General features: G+C 36.6%; 1 protein-coding gene across 11 annotated transcripts in view; it reads left to right on the top strand.

Annotated features, from left to right (window-relative positions):
* Positions 1 to 14,474, top strand: part of ERC1 (ELKS/RAB6-interacting/CAST family member 1) — a 517,187-nt gene that overhangs the window by 428,235 nt on the left and 74,478 nt on the right. For 8 of the 11 annotated variants that reach the window (XM_032593893.1, XM_030321381.2, XM_030321379.2 and 5 more), the window contains one exon: positions 3,907 to 4,005. In XM_032593893.1, coding sequence (XP_032449784.1) covers positions 3,907 to 4,005 — 99 coding nt within the window. Of the gene's footprint in view, positions 1 to 3,906; positions 4,006 to 5,496; positions 5,564 to 14,474 lie in introns of all 11 variants that reach the window. The other 3 variants (XM_030321387.2, XM_030321388.1, XM_030321386.1) reach the window with 1 other exon arrangement.

The raw sequence follows: 14,474 nt of genomic DNA, 5'->3' as shown, positions 1-14,474 counted from the left end.
CAACAGATAACCACAGAAATACATAGTGTGATAACAGATTACTGTAAACAATAATAATAACAAATCAGATAACTTAGGAAAAAAACATAATTCCTAAAAACACGTTACCGAGAATGAATCATAAATCTTGACTCCAAAAAAATAAGAAATCTTCTTAGACCAATAACATGAAAGAATGAAAGTTGAATTAGGAAATCAAAAATCTCCCAGCACAGAAAAGTGCAAGACTATGTGGCTTCATTGGTGGATTCTACCAAACCTTTAAAAATTTTTTAAAAACTGGGGCTACTGTGTGGCTCAGTCGGTTAAGTGTCTGACTCTTGATTTCAGCTCATGTCATGATCTCACAGATTGCAAATTCAAGCCCTGATGGGTCTCATCACTGACAGTAGAGCCTGTTTGAGATTCTCTCTCTCCCTTTCTCTCTCTCTCTCTCTCTCTCTCTCTCTCTCTCTGCCCCCCCCCCCAAATAAATAAATAAACTTAAAAGAATTTTTTTAAACATTAAAAAAAATAATGACAGTGGTGCCTGGGTTGACTCAGTTGGTTAGGCATCCGACTCGTGGTTTCAGCTCAGGTCATAATCTCACGGTTCATGAGTTTGAGCCCTGAGTTTGGCTTTGTGCTGACAGTGCAGAGCCTGCTTGGGATTCTCTCTCTCTCCCTCTCTCTCTGCCTCCTCCTCCCCTCTCAAAAAAAAAAAAAAAAAAAAAAAAAAAAAAAAAAAAAAAGAATAAACTTAAAAATAAGTAAAAAATAAAAAAATAATGACAATCTGGGTGGCTCAGTCAAGCATTCAACTCTTGATTTCAGCTCAGGTCTCTCTCTCTCTCACTCTGTATCACAAAAAAATAATAAAGATAATCTTTATCAAAATCTTACAAAAAATGGAATTGTTTTTTTAACCATTCAGACCCCCTATGTCTTTTGATTGGAGTGTTTAGTCCATTTACATTCAAGGTAATTATAAGTAGATATGTATTTATTGCCATTTTATTACTTGTTTTGTCATTATTTCTGGAGATTTTCTCAGATCCTTCCTTGTCTTTGTCACTTTTGGGCTGTCCTTTACACTCAACGAATCCCCTTTAATATTTCTTGCAGGGCTGGTTTAGTGGTCACTAACTCCTTTAGTTTTTGTTTGTCTGAGAAGCTCTTTATCTCTCCTCTTCTAAATGATAGCTTTGCTGGATAGAGTGTTCCTGACTACAGATTTTTCCCATCCAGCACTTTGAATATATCATGCCAGTCTCTTCTGGCTTGCCATGTTTCTGTGGAGAAATGTCCAGCTAGGCTTTGAGTTTTCCTTTGTAAGTTAGGGACTTCTTTTGCTGCTTTTAAGACTTTTTTCTTTACCACTATATTTTACAAATTTAATTACAATATGTCTTGGTATTGGCCTGCTTTGTTGATTTTGATGGGAGTTCTCTGTTCCTTCTGGATCTGGATGTCTGTTTCCTTCCCCCAGATGACGGAAGTTTCCTGCTATCATTTCTTGAAATAAATTTTCTGCCCCCTTTTCTGTCTCTTCTTTTGGGACTCTTATAAGATGGATGTTACCATGTTTGAAGGAGTCACTGAGTTCCCTAAGTCTGTTCTTGTGTTTTATAATTCTTCTTTCTCTCTTTTGTTCAGCTTCTTTGTTTTCCGTTATTTTTTCTAGGTCACTAATTCATTCTTCTGCTTCTTCCAGCCTGCTGTTCACTGCATCACGCCTGTTTCCAATCTCATTTATGGCATTCTTCATCTATGATTGATTCTTTCTTAACTCTTTTATACTGGTGATAAGGGTCTCACTGATGTCGTCTATTCTTTTCTTAAGCCCAGTGGGTATCCTTAATGATTGTTACTTTAAATTCTCCATCAGGCCTGTTACTTACATCTGTTTTGCTTAGATCTCTGGCCGTGACCTTATCTTGCTCTTTCATTTGGGATGAATTTCTCCACCATGGCATTTTGTCTAAGTCTCTGCCTTCTTCTCTGTGTTAGAAAATCCAGTTATGTCTCCTGCTCCTCAAACTATTGTCCTTAGGAAGAAGGAGTCATGTAGTGCCCCGGCCTAGCACTTCAAGAAATGTCTCTGGTATGTGCTGCATGCACTCTGCTCTTGTGTTTTGGCTGATCTGTCCTTCAGGCCAGTCATCTGCGGAGGTCCCTCCTTGCCTGCTGTGAGCAGTGTTTGGTCCCTGGCCTGATTGTGGCAAGTTTTAGCCAGGTATACTCTGGTCTGGTTGTGAAATAAAACCTGACACCAGCTCCACCAGAGCTGAGGCCCTATAGAACTCTCTGGTCGGGAGATGTGATTTATTTTGAAAAACTGAATGCTTATTGATGGTGTAAAGAAAAGCTATTGAATTTTATATATGTAGCTTCTGTCTAATCATCTCACTGAACTTTATTATAAGTTGTAAGTTTTTTGATTGATTCTCTTAGATTTTGTAGGTATGTCATTTCACTTACAGAACTATTCCCCCCAATGTTTATGGTCTGTATATAATATAACATGCCCCCAAATTGAATAGTTGTTTAAAAAATGAGTAGTTTTTATAGTAACATGGAAATATGGGTCATACATATCATGAAGTGAAAAAAGAGTTACAGAGTCCTATCCTAGATATAATATAATCCAGTCTTTATTGTATTTTATTTTTTTAAACCTTTTTTTTTTTTTTTAAGTAGGCCTAAATCCCATGTGGGGCAATGAATTCATGAATCTGAAATCAAGAGTTGTATGCTGTACTGACTAAGCCAGCCAGGCACACCATTCCAGTCTTTATTTTTAAAAATAAAGCAAGCACTGGGGCACCTGGGTGGCTCAGTCAGTTAAGCATCCGACTTCAGCTCAGGTCATGATCTCATGGTCCGTGTGTTCAAGCCCCGCATCGGGCCCTGTGCTGACAGCTCAGAGCCTGGAGCCTGCTTTGGATTCTGTGTCTCCCTCTCTCTCTGCCCCTCCCCCACTCATGCTGTCTCTCTGTCTCTCTCTTGAAAATAAATAAACATTAAAAAGATTTTTTTTAATAAAAAATAAAGCAAGCACTGCATAGAGGGCTTAATTTGGGAAGATTACTCTTTCCCTCCAAAATCTCTATACTAATTTTGGTGCCTGTCATAGTTTGCTTGGGCTGCCATAACAAAATACCATAAACTGGATGGCTTAAACTGCAGAAATTTATTTTCTCACAATGCTGGAGACTGAGAAGTCCAAGATCAAGGTGCCAGCTGATTCAGTTCCTGGTGAGAGTTCTCTTCCTGGCTTGCAGAAGCCAACTTCATAATGTTTTCTCCTATAGTGAGGGTGGGGGGGTGGTGAATGAAAGTGAGAATGAGAATGATCTCTTCCTCTTCTTAAAAGACCACAGTCCTATCAGATTAGGACCCCACCCTGATAGCCTTATTTAACCTTAATTACCTCCTAAAGACTCTAGCCAGATATACTTACATTGAGGGTTAGGACTCCAACATGAATGGAGACAGAGGAGGGGTGCACAATTCAATTCAGTGCAGTGCCTAAATTTTCCCTGATATCTTCAGAAATCTGATGTTCATTTTATTTCAGACAGAATTAGTTTTATTGTTTCTTATGACATTCTTTTTTTTTTTAATTTTTTTTAGTGCTTATTTATTTTTGAGAAAGAGAGAGAGCACAAGTAGGGGAGGAGCAGAGAGAGAGGGCAACACAGAATCCGAAGCAGACTCAAGGCTCTGAGCTGTCAGCACAGAGCCTGATGGCAGGGTTCGAACTAACAAACCGCGAGATCATGACCTGAGCCAAAGTCAGATGGTTAACTGACTAAGCAACCCAGGCACCCCTGTTTCTTATGACATTCTTAAGGTACTTGTTACTTTTCAGTGTATCATAGAAATTTTTATCTCATTTTAACTTCATGGACCATTTCTTCTTAGACACAAAATAGAATGAAGCTAATGGCGGACAACTATGAGGATGACCGCTTCATGTCCTCCCGTTCCAATCAAACCAATCACAAGCCCTCCCCAGACCAGGTAAGACTGTTCTTGAATGTTTTATAGAAACAAATGTGCTTTTATTTCCTTGTATTTTGTACCAGCATGTTACAAATTCCAGAATATAAGTTACAAAAATGAAATTAAATCATCAGTTTCTGATATCTCCTTCACTCATGTTTTTAAACACAGATTCAGTTTTTGTATAGGAAGGTGGTGGTGGATGATTTTGAATATTTTAAGAGGAGATACTCAAAAGTTTGAGGACTATAAAAAATCGTTGAATTGGGTTGAGAAAAAAGATTAATCTCACAGATATATACTAATTTGTAAATGTCCTACTTTTCTTATTAAAACAATGCCTTATAAAAAAAAAAACTCTTTTGAGTTCAATAAGGCACAACTCTGTTTAGAGATAACTATTGTTTAATTGCAAATTTTAAAATCTCTGATCATCACCCATTATAAAGAGTGAAAATTTCTTCTCTCTCATTTCCTTGGTTGATCCCTCCAGTATTTGCCATTCTTAAGGAAAATTATTGCCTTCAGCTTCTCATCAATGCAAAAGGGGCATTGATGAGTCTAAAGGGAGCCATATTCAACTCCAGTCTTTTGGAAGAACTGAACTCTCCCAAGATCTTGAAAATGATGGATGGGAGAGAGTGGTGAACAGATTACCTCATATCCCATTGCCAAAAATCAGATTTCAACATCTCCATCACACTCAATCTTAAAATGTATAGCTGAAGGAAAAAAATAATAATAATAGTTAAGTAATTACATCCATATGACTAAAAAGTCAAGGGAAACTCCCCCACTAAACATCTCCACTGAATGATAGCCATGGCATTGTCTTAGAAGAAGAAATATTGCAGATGAAAGCAGCAATAATATCCAAATTGTGATTTTTTTTGTAAGATACAGAAGGCAGAGTCATAGTTTGATGACATTTACTAAACCAGTTTAGGCAAGCCTTATGTTTTAGAGGGAAAACAATACCAATCTTAATGTAGGCAGAATGGAGAACTGTCTGTCTGAGGTCAGCAGTCTTTCTTTGCCAAGAAATACTTTTGCTATCTCTGCCTGTTCTTGATACCCAGAATTAAATTTATGCCAGTGCATATAAGATGAGTATTAGATTCTTTCCTTGAAATAGGTTTTGATAATGTATAAATATAAGAATTGGATGCCTGGGAGTAGTGGGAGGCAAACAGAAATGGGGAAAGTTTGAAGAAAAGGCAAAAATAAAGAAAAGCCTTCAACCTGACAATGTTGCCCAGATCTTGCTCTGAAATGGAGACAGTATCCTGGAAAGGTAGGAAGAGTAGAAGTGTAACAACAAACTAATTACTAATTTGAGTAGGTTAGGGAATTTAGGGAATTAGAATCTAATATAAGAAGAGTCAAGAATTTAGAGACCATTTTCTTCTACTACATTATGCTTATGTCTTTGTTTTAAATACTAACCAACTCTTTTTCATTCCCATGCTGCTCTGGGACATTGTTCCCTTTGTCAACTCTCTCCCCTAGGATGAGGAGGAGGGTATATGGGCATAGCCAATCAGATGCTCTTAGTTCAGCCATTTTGTTCAGAACGGTGAGAAACACCTTTCCTTAACTATAGAAATGTTTTCTGTTTGTTTGCTTTCATTTTTTTTTTTTTTTTACACAATCATTCTCACATCTTGTTTCTTTGTAATTCATGAAATTGTTTGGTGTGCTTTCTGTGTTCTCATTTTCACATGACTCCTGTGTGTATTGCTATGCTTCTGACATAGTGGGGTTGGGTTTTGTGGCTTTTTTTTCTTGTGTGTTAATAGTCACCTTTATAATTTTTTTATGTACATTTTTGGGAGAACTTCCAGGGCATATAAATAAATTTCTCCTTTTGTGATTTTATTAATAAACTACCTTATCTAGTGTGATTCAGCAGTGTCCTGGTAAGGTTCATAGTGACTTACATCAAACTGGAAGTAGAAAATTGTTCAAATATTCTGCCAGTAGGTTTGGGACATACTTTTTATGATAATTAATTATAAATATATGTCTTTAAAAAAATTGTGCTGTGAACTAAAACTTTTTGTTTCTATCTGTAGAAGGATGCTCTGAATTCCCGGGGTCAGTGGTTCTTACAGAGTGCCTACATCCCCTAGGGCTTTGACATTACTCTCAAACTGTCCTTTAAGAAGTAAAGAAGTAAAGGAAGACCTTTTAAAAAATCGGTCTAAAGAATTCTTTCCCTCTCTTTTATGGATTGCTGCTGTGTTAAACAGTTGCCAGGACACTGTCTAGATTCTCCTTTCCAGGCCAGTTGGCTGGAAAACACAGTCCAGCTGTGGCAGTATCTCCCTTTGATCTGATGCCCTGGAGGTTTGACTAAGGAAATCCTTTTCTTAGAAAAAAAAATAATTACAATTAATAAGTTCACACATATTGGTGGCCTTGCACTCCCTGGATTCACTGCCCTTGCTTATTGGTGATCTCACTCTTTTGGAGTCAGTTCTCCCTGAAAATTCTGTGTCTTAGTGTTATACTTCTTAAAATGATGAGAACATGTGTAGACCTCTCACTAGCAAACACAGCCAAGAAGGATGATGAGGTAAGTTGTGGAAAGGGGCATATACTGTGAAGATGGGAAGCTTTCCAAATGACTTTATCCTGAGGGTGTAAAAGGCGAAATGTATACCAGCCAAAAACCTCTTTCAGTTAGAGTGTTGCATGCCAGACAGAGCTAAAGCTGAGAAAATTAGTGTGCTAATTCTCTTTATCTACACTACCCCCTGTAAGGGTAGCTATTTGTCATCGTGAAGGATGTGGGGGCCATACAGTAGTTGAATACAGTTTACCAGTCCCCTCCTTCTAAATGAACCTGCCATGTCTATTTTGGCAGAACATAGGAGCCTCTTGGCATGCCTTAGCAGGAAGCACGTACCTGATGTATATGAATAGGATTGTAGTGATTGTATACCCTTTTTCTAGCCAATCAGAAGAAACAAGTTAGTGGTACAGGAAGAAGGCCCATATATAACTTCACCAGGAGACTGAAAAATGAACAAACCTTCATGTACACTTGTTCCTAAAGTCTCCACTGTATTTTCTCTACTTCCCTAGTAGAATAACTCCTACAGAGAGTTGAAATGCTATTAATTTTTTTTTCCAAATAAAAGTTTCCTTTTTCCGAATAAGTTTATTCCAAAAGTTTATTTTTTCCAAATAAAAGTACAGCTTACTGCACTAAAATATTAACTACCATTGGTTTAACACAGTGGAGTTGTAATTAGCTGGTCTTAAGTGGAGTTCCTATGATACAATACTTCCAATTTTCTAAAATGTGCTATAAATGTCATATTATCATAAGGGTTTCATAAGAAATGCGTGAGTGACTGCAGATGTAATGACTTGACCTCCAGTTTTCCTCACTTGTTTTCTTGCAGAGAAGTTTTTCCTAACAAAACTTTAAACTTTTGAAATTGATGATTTACCTTATAAAACTTAAGAATATAAATAATACTTTACATCTCAAACCTTTTGTAAAACACAGTACATATCAACAGCAAAACCTAGGTCTTACTAGATATAATCAATACTCAGGAAGAGAATCATAGAAGTACGGAGCTGAGAGGGGTCTCGGTAATTTCATAAGAAGTGGCAGAACATGATGGTTAAGACTCTAGGCTTTGGAGCAGAATGTCTCTGGTGAAATCTTAACACCACCATGTATTTAACTTGTGACTTCGGACAAGATACTTAATATCCCCGCAGTTCAATTTCTTCATCTTTCAAATGGGTGTTGTTGTGAGAAGCAGATGAGTTGTGAGAGGCATAAACTTTGTGGAGTCAGACAGCACTGCTTTGCATCTAGACTCCTCCACCTTCCTCGTGGCCTGGGGAAATTAACTCAGTTTTTTGTAAAAATGGGTTTATTAATGGACTACTTTGTAGGGTTGTTGGACAGATTAATAAGTTGATGTATGTAAAATGAATTGAACAGTGTCTTCCACCATATACTCTGCTTATATTATTATATTTGTTGTTGTTGCTGTCATCATTAACTTGAATCCACCTCCAGGAAGTAGTCAGCATTCAGTAAGTGTCAGTTACTATTTTTATTAATATCTATTCCAGTGCCCTCATTTTATATTGTAAGGGTGCTAAAAAAAAAAAAAAAAAAAAAAAAAAAAAAAAAGATTTAGATACGACATTAAAGCCCCCAGGCATTTCTGTGGTATGGAAAGAGGAACTAGTAGCTGACAGTGAAAGAGATAATCTAAGACATATTGATGATTATATCTCCCTTTCTGTCACCAAAAGTTTAATCTCTTGTATGCTGAGGAATTTTTTTTCCCTCGAGAAAGCACCTTGAATTTTTCTATAAAAGAGATTTATTCATTGAAACTTTCTTTGAAAGAGTTTGCTGTCAAGAAACCCTCCTGAGACACACAGAATAAAGCAAGTGTTACCTCCAGTTAGAAAGCATGAAAGCCCCAGGGCACCTGTGTGGCTCAGTCGGTTAAGTGTCCAATTTCAGCTCAAGTCATGATCTCGTGGTTCGTGAGTTTGAGCCCTGTGTCAGGCTCAGTGCTGACAGCTCAGAGCCTGGAGCCTGTTTTGGATTCTGTGTCTCCCTCTCTCTCTACCCCTACCCCACTCATGCTCTGTCTCTCTCTCCTTCAGAAGTAAGTAAACATTTTTTTTAAAAATGTATTTAAAAAGAAAGCATGAGAGTCCCTTCTCTCTCCCCTCAGCCTATAGGAAATCCATGTGAAATGTGTTCCCACTATTTTCCATCCCTTTAATTTGTGTTTTCTTCTTTCTTGTTTTTCCCTTACAGTAGAAAGTGGTCCCCATGGGCTCAGGGACTTCAATATGTTTACTTTTCTATTTCTATCATCTTGGGGCACCTGGGTGGCTCAGTCGGTTGGTTAAGTGTCTGACTTCAGTTCAGGTCATGATCTCACGGTTTGTGAGTTTGAGCCCCGCATCTGGCTCTGTGCTGACAGCTCAGAGCCTGGAGCCCACTTCAGATTCTGTGTCTCCCCCTCTCTCTGCCCCTCCCATGCTCATGCTCTGTCTCTCTCTGTCTCTCAATAATAAATAAGCGTTTAAAAAAATGTATATTTCTATCATCTAGAATAATGCCTAGTATATAGTAGGCCCTCAGTAAGTTTATATTAAATTAGTTAACTTTTGAATTCATGAAATCCAGAGAAGAAACAGTAAAGTTTACACTGAAACCAAGAGCATAGAATTAGCTGTTACCTTTAATGTCAGCATTACCAGTACAAGAAAGGGAAGTTTTGAAAAGGAAGATAGGAAAAGTGTCTAGAAACAAAAGACCTGTACAGAGAAATGTTAAGAATTTAAAGGAAAGCCATAATTAAGCCCTAGAATCAGGCTCCCATAATTTCATTCTAAATAAAAAAGAGTTGACTATAATTGAGAAATATTTTCTGTTGAAAACTGAACATCCTTCGGGTAGAAACTTTCCTCCTAGAACATGTGACTCATAGCCATTAGAAAGAACCTGGAGCATAGTAGGTACCATGGCCATGTGCTCTTTGTATACTTCATTCCGTGGAAGCGCTTTATGTAAAGCAGCAGACCCCCTCAAATAAAGGATGTACTTGTCAAGAGACTTAGCATTTGGTCTTGGAATAAGACCAAAAATCTGAAAATGAGTTGCGTGACTATTCGATCAGCACTATAGCATCTCAAAACATGTTTTGGACCAGTATGTTATGAAACTTTTTCTTTCTTAGAGATATCACTGTTAAGACAAACTTTTAATACAAATGTTTAATTTTTTTTAATGTTTATTTATTTTTGAGAGAGAGAGTGACAGGAGTGAGGGAGGGGTAGAGAGAGAGGGAGACACAGAATCCAAAGCAGGCTCCAGGCTCCAGCTATCAGCACAGAGCCCGACGCGGGGCTAGAATCCACAAACTGGGAGATCATGACCTGAGCCAAAGTTGGATGCTTAACTGACTGAGCCACCCGGGCACCCCATTTTTTTTAATGTTTATTTTTTATTTTTGAAAGAAAGAGAGTGCAAAGGGGAAGGGGCAGAGAGAGGGAGACATAGAATCTGAAACAGGCTCCAGGCTCTGAGCTGTCAGCACAGAGCCTGACATGGGGCTCGAACTCATGAACTGCGAGATCAAGACCTAAGTCAAAGTCAGACACTTACTTAACTGACTGAGCTACCAAAGGTGCCCCCAGAAGTTTTTTATTTTAATGAAGTTGAACTTTTCAATTATTTGTTTTATGGATCGTGCCTTTCGTGACTAAAAAGTCATCGTCATACCCAAGATCACCTAGGTTTTGTCCTATATTATCTTCTAGGAATGTTATAGCTTTGCATTTTACATTTAGGTCTATGATCCATTTTGAACTGATTTTTTGAAAAGTGTAAAGTTTGTGCCTAGACTGATCTTTTTGCATGTGGATGTCCAGTTCTAGCATAATTTTTTGAAAAGACTGTGTTTGTTCCATTTTATTGCCTATACTGTTTTGCCAAAGATCAGGTGACTCTAGGTATGTGGGTCTGTTTCTGGGCTCTCTGTTCTTTCCCACTGATTTATTTGCTGGTTCTTTTGTCGATATTATATTATCTTTATTACTGTAGCTTTATAGTAAGTCTTGAAGTCAGGTAGTGTCAGATCTCCAACTTTGTTTTCTCCTTCAAAATTATGTTGACTATTCTGTATCTTTTGGCACTCCATATGAACTTCAGAATCAGTTTTCTGTTTTCCACAAAATAACTTGCTGGGATTTTGATTGGGATTGCATTGAATCTAGAGATCAGGTTGGAAAGAACTGACATCTTGACAATACTGGGTCTTCCTATCCATGAACCTGGACTGTCTCCATGTTTAATTTTTTCATTGATTTCATTCATCAGAATTTTGTAATTTTCTTCATATAGATCTTGTACATATTTTATTAGATTTATACTTAAGTATTTCATTTGGGGGGATGCTATGTAAATGGCGTTGTGTTTTTTATTTCAAATTCCACTTGTTCATTGTTGGTATATCAGAAATCAATTGATTTTATATTAACCTTATACCCTACAACCTTATTATTGTAATTGTTAGGGTCAGGCGTAAGGCAGGGTAAAGATAGGAGTCAGAGGCTAGAAAATTTTAGCAGTCAAAGGCTTTATTTGGGAACTAAGGTCTCGGGCGAGGTTCGGTGACTCAGGGAGAGAGAGAGGAGTCAGGGAAGTCGCACCCAGGTGTGGTGGGGTGGGGTTTTTAAGCTGCAGCGGTTCCGGGTTTAGGTCTGGGTGGGCCTTTTTAGCGTCAGGTGGTGCTGTTGCTCGGTGATTGGTTGACCTCCAATTCGTTCTGGCAGCTAGTAGGGGCTTTTCGTTGGGTTGCACTGGCAAGATGACTGTCCCCTCTACTGTGGTTCCAAGGACATCCTAACAGTAATTAATTGCTTATTAGTTCCAGGAGTTTTTGTTATTGTTCTTCAGTCATTTGGATTTTCTACTAGACAATAATGTCATCTCTGAATAGAGACAGTTTTATTTCTTCCTTCCCAATCTGTGTCTTTTATTTCCTTTTTTTGTTGTTGTTGTTTTTTGGTTTTTTTTTGTCTTACTGCATTAACTAGAACTTCTAGTACAATATTGGAAAGAAGTGGTGCAGGGACCATCCTTGTATATACCTGATCTTAGTGGGAAAGCCTCAAATTTCCCACCATTATGTATGATGTTAGCTTTATATATATTTTTTGTAGACATTCTTTATCAAGTTGAGGAAGTTCCCCCCTCTATTCCCAGTTTACTGAGAGCTATTATCATGAATTGGTGTTGGATTTTGTCAGGTGTTTTGTCTACATCTATTAATACAATTATGTGATTTTCCTTCTTTTGCCTGTTGATGATCATGATGGCTTACACTAATTGATTTTCAAATGTTGAACCAGCCTTGCATACCTGGGATAAATTTTACTTGGTCTTGATGTATAATTTTTTTTTTATGCATTGTTGGATTCAGTTGCAAATATTTTGTTGAGGTCTTTTGCATCTATGTAAATGAGAGATACTGGTCTGTAGTTTTCTGTTCTTCTGATGTCTTTGCCTGGTTTTGGTATTAGGGTAATGCTGGCCTCATAGAGTGAGTTAGGAAGTATTCCCTCTGCTTCTGTCCTCTGAAAGGGATTGTAGAGAATTGATATAATTTCTTCCATTTAAGGAAAATGGGTAAAATTTATCAGTTAACCCATCTGATGTAACTACTTTCTTAGATGTTTACCTTAATCTTTATAATAATATATCTTACAGTTAGTAGACTACAAATGCATTTTCCTTAAAAAATTATAAGTTCTAGATAAATTTCTTTATGTAGATACAATATTCCTTGCTTGCTTTAAATATCGCTAACATGTATTAGAGAAAGACTCCAAAATTATAAGGTCTTTTTAAACCTGGCACTCACATCCTGTTATTTTATTTAGTCATCTCCAAGTTTAAAGAAGAGTCCTATTCTTGGGGGGAAATTTTGTCTTCTGTAAAATAAATTTCTGCATTGAAACTCATTTTTTTCAATTAATTTTCCATATCAAAATGGAAGCTATGTTTTTAATCAGATTTTGTTCAAAGTAAAAAAAAATTTTTTTTTAGACAGAAGCAGTGAAGGAAGTGGGAAGTTGTTTAATGGGTTTAGAGTTTCAGTTTTGGAAGGTGAAAAATATAGAGGTTGGTTGCACACCAGTGTGAATATACTTAACACTACTGAACTGTACACTTAAAAATGGTTAAATGGAAATTTTTATGTTATGTGTGTTTTACTACAGGTTTTTTGTTTTTGGGGGGGGGGGGTTTTGCCACAATTTAAACAACGTTTTTAGTGAAAAACAACTAATTGTGATCTTCTGGCAAAATGTATTCAAAATATGCACTCTTATTTGAAACATTATATAAGTAAGACAGAGAGGCACCCTTCTTTCCCAGATAAATATCTTAAAGTTTTGAAATGGAAAAGGACTGCCTTTGAGCTTTTGTTTAGCTTTTTGTTCTCTACTTGGGAACAGAGCTATTGATTTTAGTAGTTGATCTCTTAGCATATTAAAGAATTTGTACTGTTTGCGGGGCTTCCGTGAGTTGAACTACTTAGGATAGGAAGCTCCTCCAAAATGATCATTTACATAATTTATTGTTTTTAAATATGTTCACACTGGGGCTTACTTTAACAAAGGTACACAACCCATATTTACTACCAAGACTTTATGTAGCCAACCTAGCAGCTACATGCTGAGTTTTTAAGTGAGTTGAAACGCTAAGTAATTTTACCAACTTCAATTATATGGGATCTTTGCTTTTTTTTTTTTTTTCAACATCTTATTATGAAACTTTTCCAATATACAGGAAAGTTGAAAAAAATTGTGTCTTAAACCTAGAGTCTCTAAGATTTTGTTATGTTTACTTTATCACATCTTCCCATCTGTATGTCAACCGGTCTCATTTTTTCATGCATTTCAAAGTAAGAGACACTTGTATCCATCACCCCCTGCTTATTAATTAAGATTGAAAATTTTATGAATTTTTATGAAAATTTTATGAAAATTCAAAAATTTACGGTTTCTTTTTTTATTAGTGAAATGCACCAATCTTAAGCTATGCTATTCTATGAGTTTTGTGTGACCTAAACTCCTATTAAGATATAGAAAGGGGTTAGCAAATATTTTTTTAAGAGTTACATAGTAAATATTTAGGTTTCTGTAGCAGCTACTTAAGTCTACCACTGTAGCGAGAAAGCATTAGTGGACAATAAGTAATTAAATAAGAATGGTTCTGTTCCAATAAAACTTTATTTATGGTCACTGAGATTTGAATTTCATAGAATTTTTACATATCATGAAATAGTTTTCTCCAACCATTAAAAAGTGCAAAAATTATTCTTAGCCAACAGACATGCAAAAATAACGGCTGTCTGGATTTAGATCATTTGGTCATTGTTGTTTGCCAGGCCCTGATACAGAATATTAACATCTCCCAAGAAAATTTTCTCTCACCTCTTGTCGTTGCCCAGTCTGTACCTATGTACTCACACCTAGAAGCAAACACAGTTAATGTTTGTGTGTTTGCTTGACATAAATTAATTTGCCTGTTCTAGAACCACATATAAATGGAATCATACAGTCTGTCCTCTTGTGTAAGGTTTATTTTACTCAGCATAATACATTTAAATTTCATTCGTTTTTTTTGAGTAAGGACCTATATGTGAGACCTGAAACCATAAAAGTCCTTGAAGAGAGCACAGGTCTTTGACATCGAATGTACAAACATCATTCTAGATATGTCTCCTTAGACAAGGGAAATAAAAACAAAAATAAACTATTGGGACTACATCAAAATTAAAAGCTTCTTCACAGCAAAGAAACAACCAACAAAACTAAAAGACATCCTACTGAATGGGAGATGTTTGCAAATGACATATCTGATAAGGTGTATCCAAATGATGTAAAGAACTTACACATAACTCAACACTAAAAAAATA

This window comes from Lynx canadensis, chromosome B4 (assembly GCF_007474595.2).
Source record: "Lynx canadensis isolate LIC74 chromosome B4, mLynCan4.pri.v2, whole genome shotgun sequence".
NCBI classification, from domain to species: Eukaryota; Metazoa; Chordata; class Mammalia; order Carnivora; family Felidae; genus Lynx; species Lynx canadensis.
This window is presented reverse-complemented; position numbering and strand designations above follow the sequence as displayed.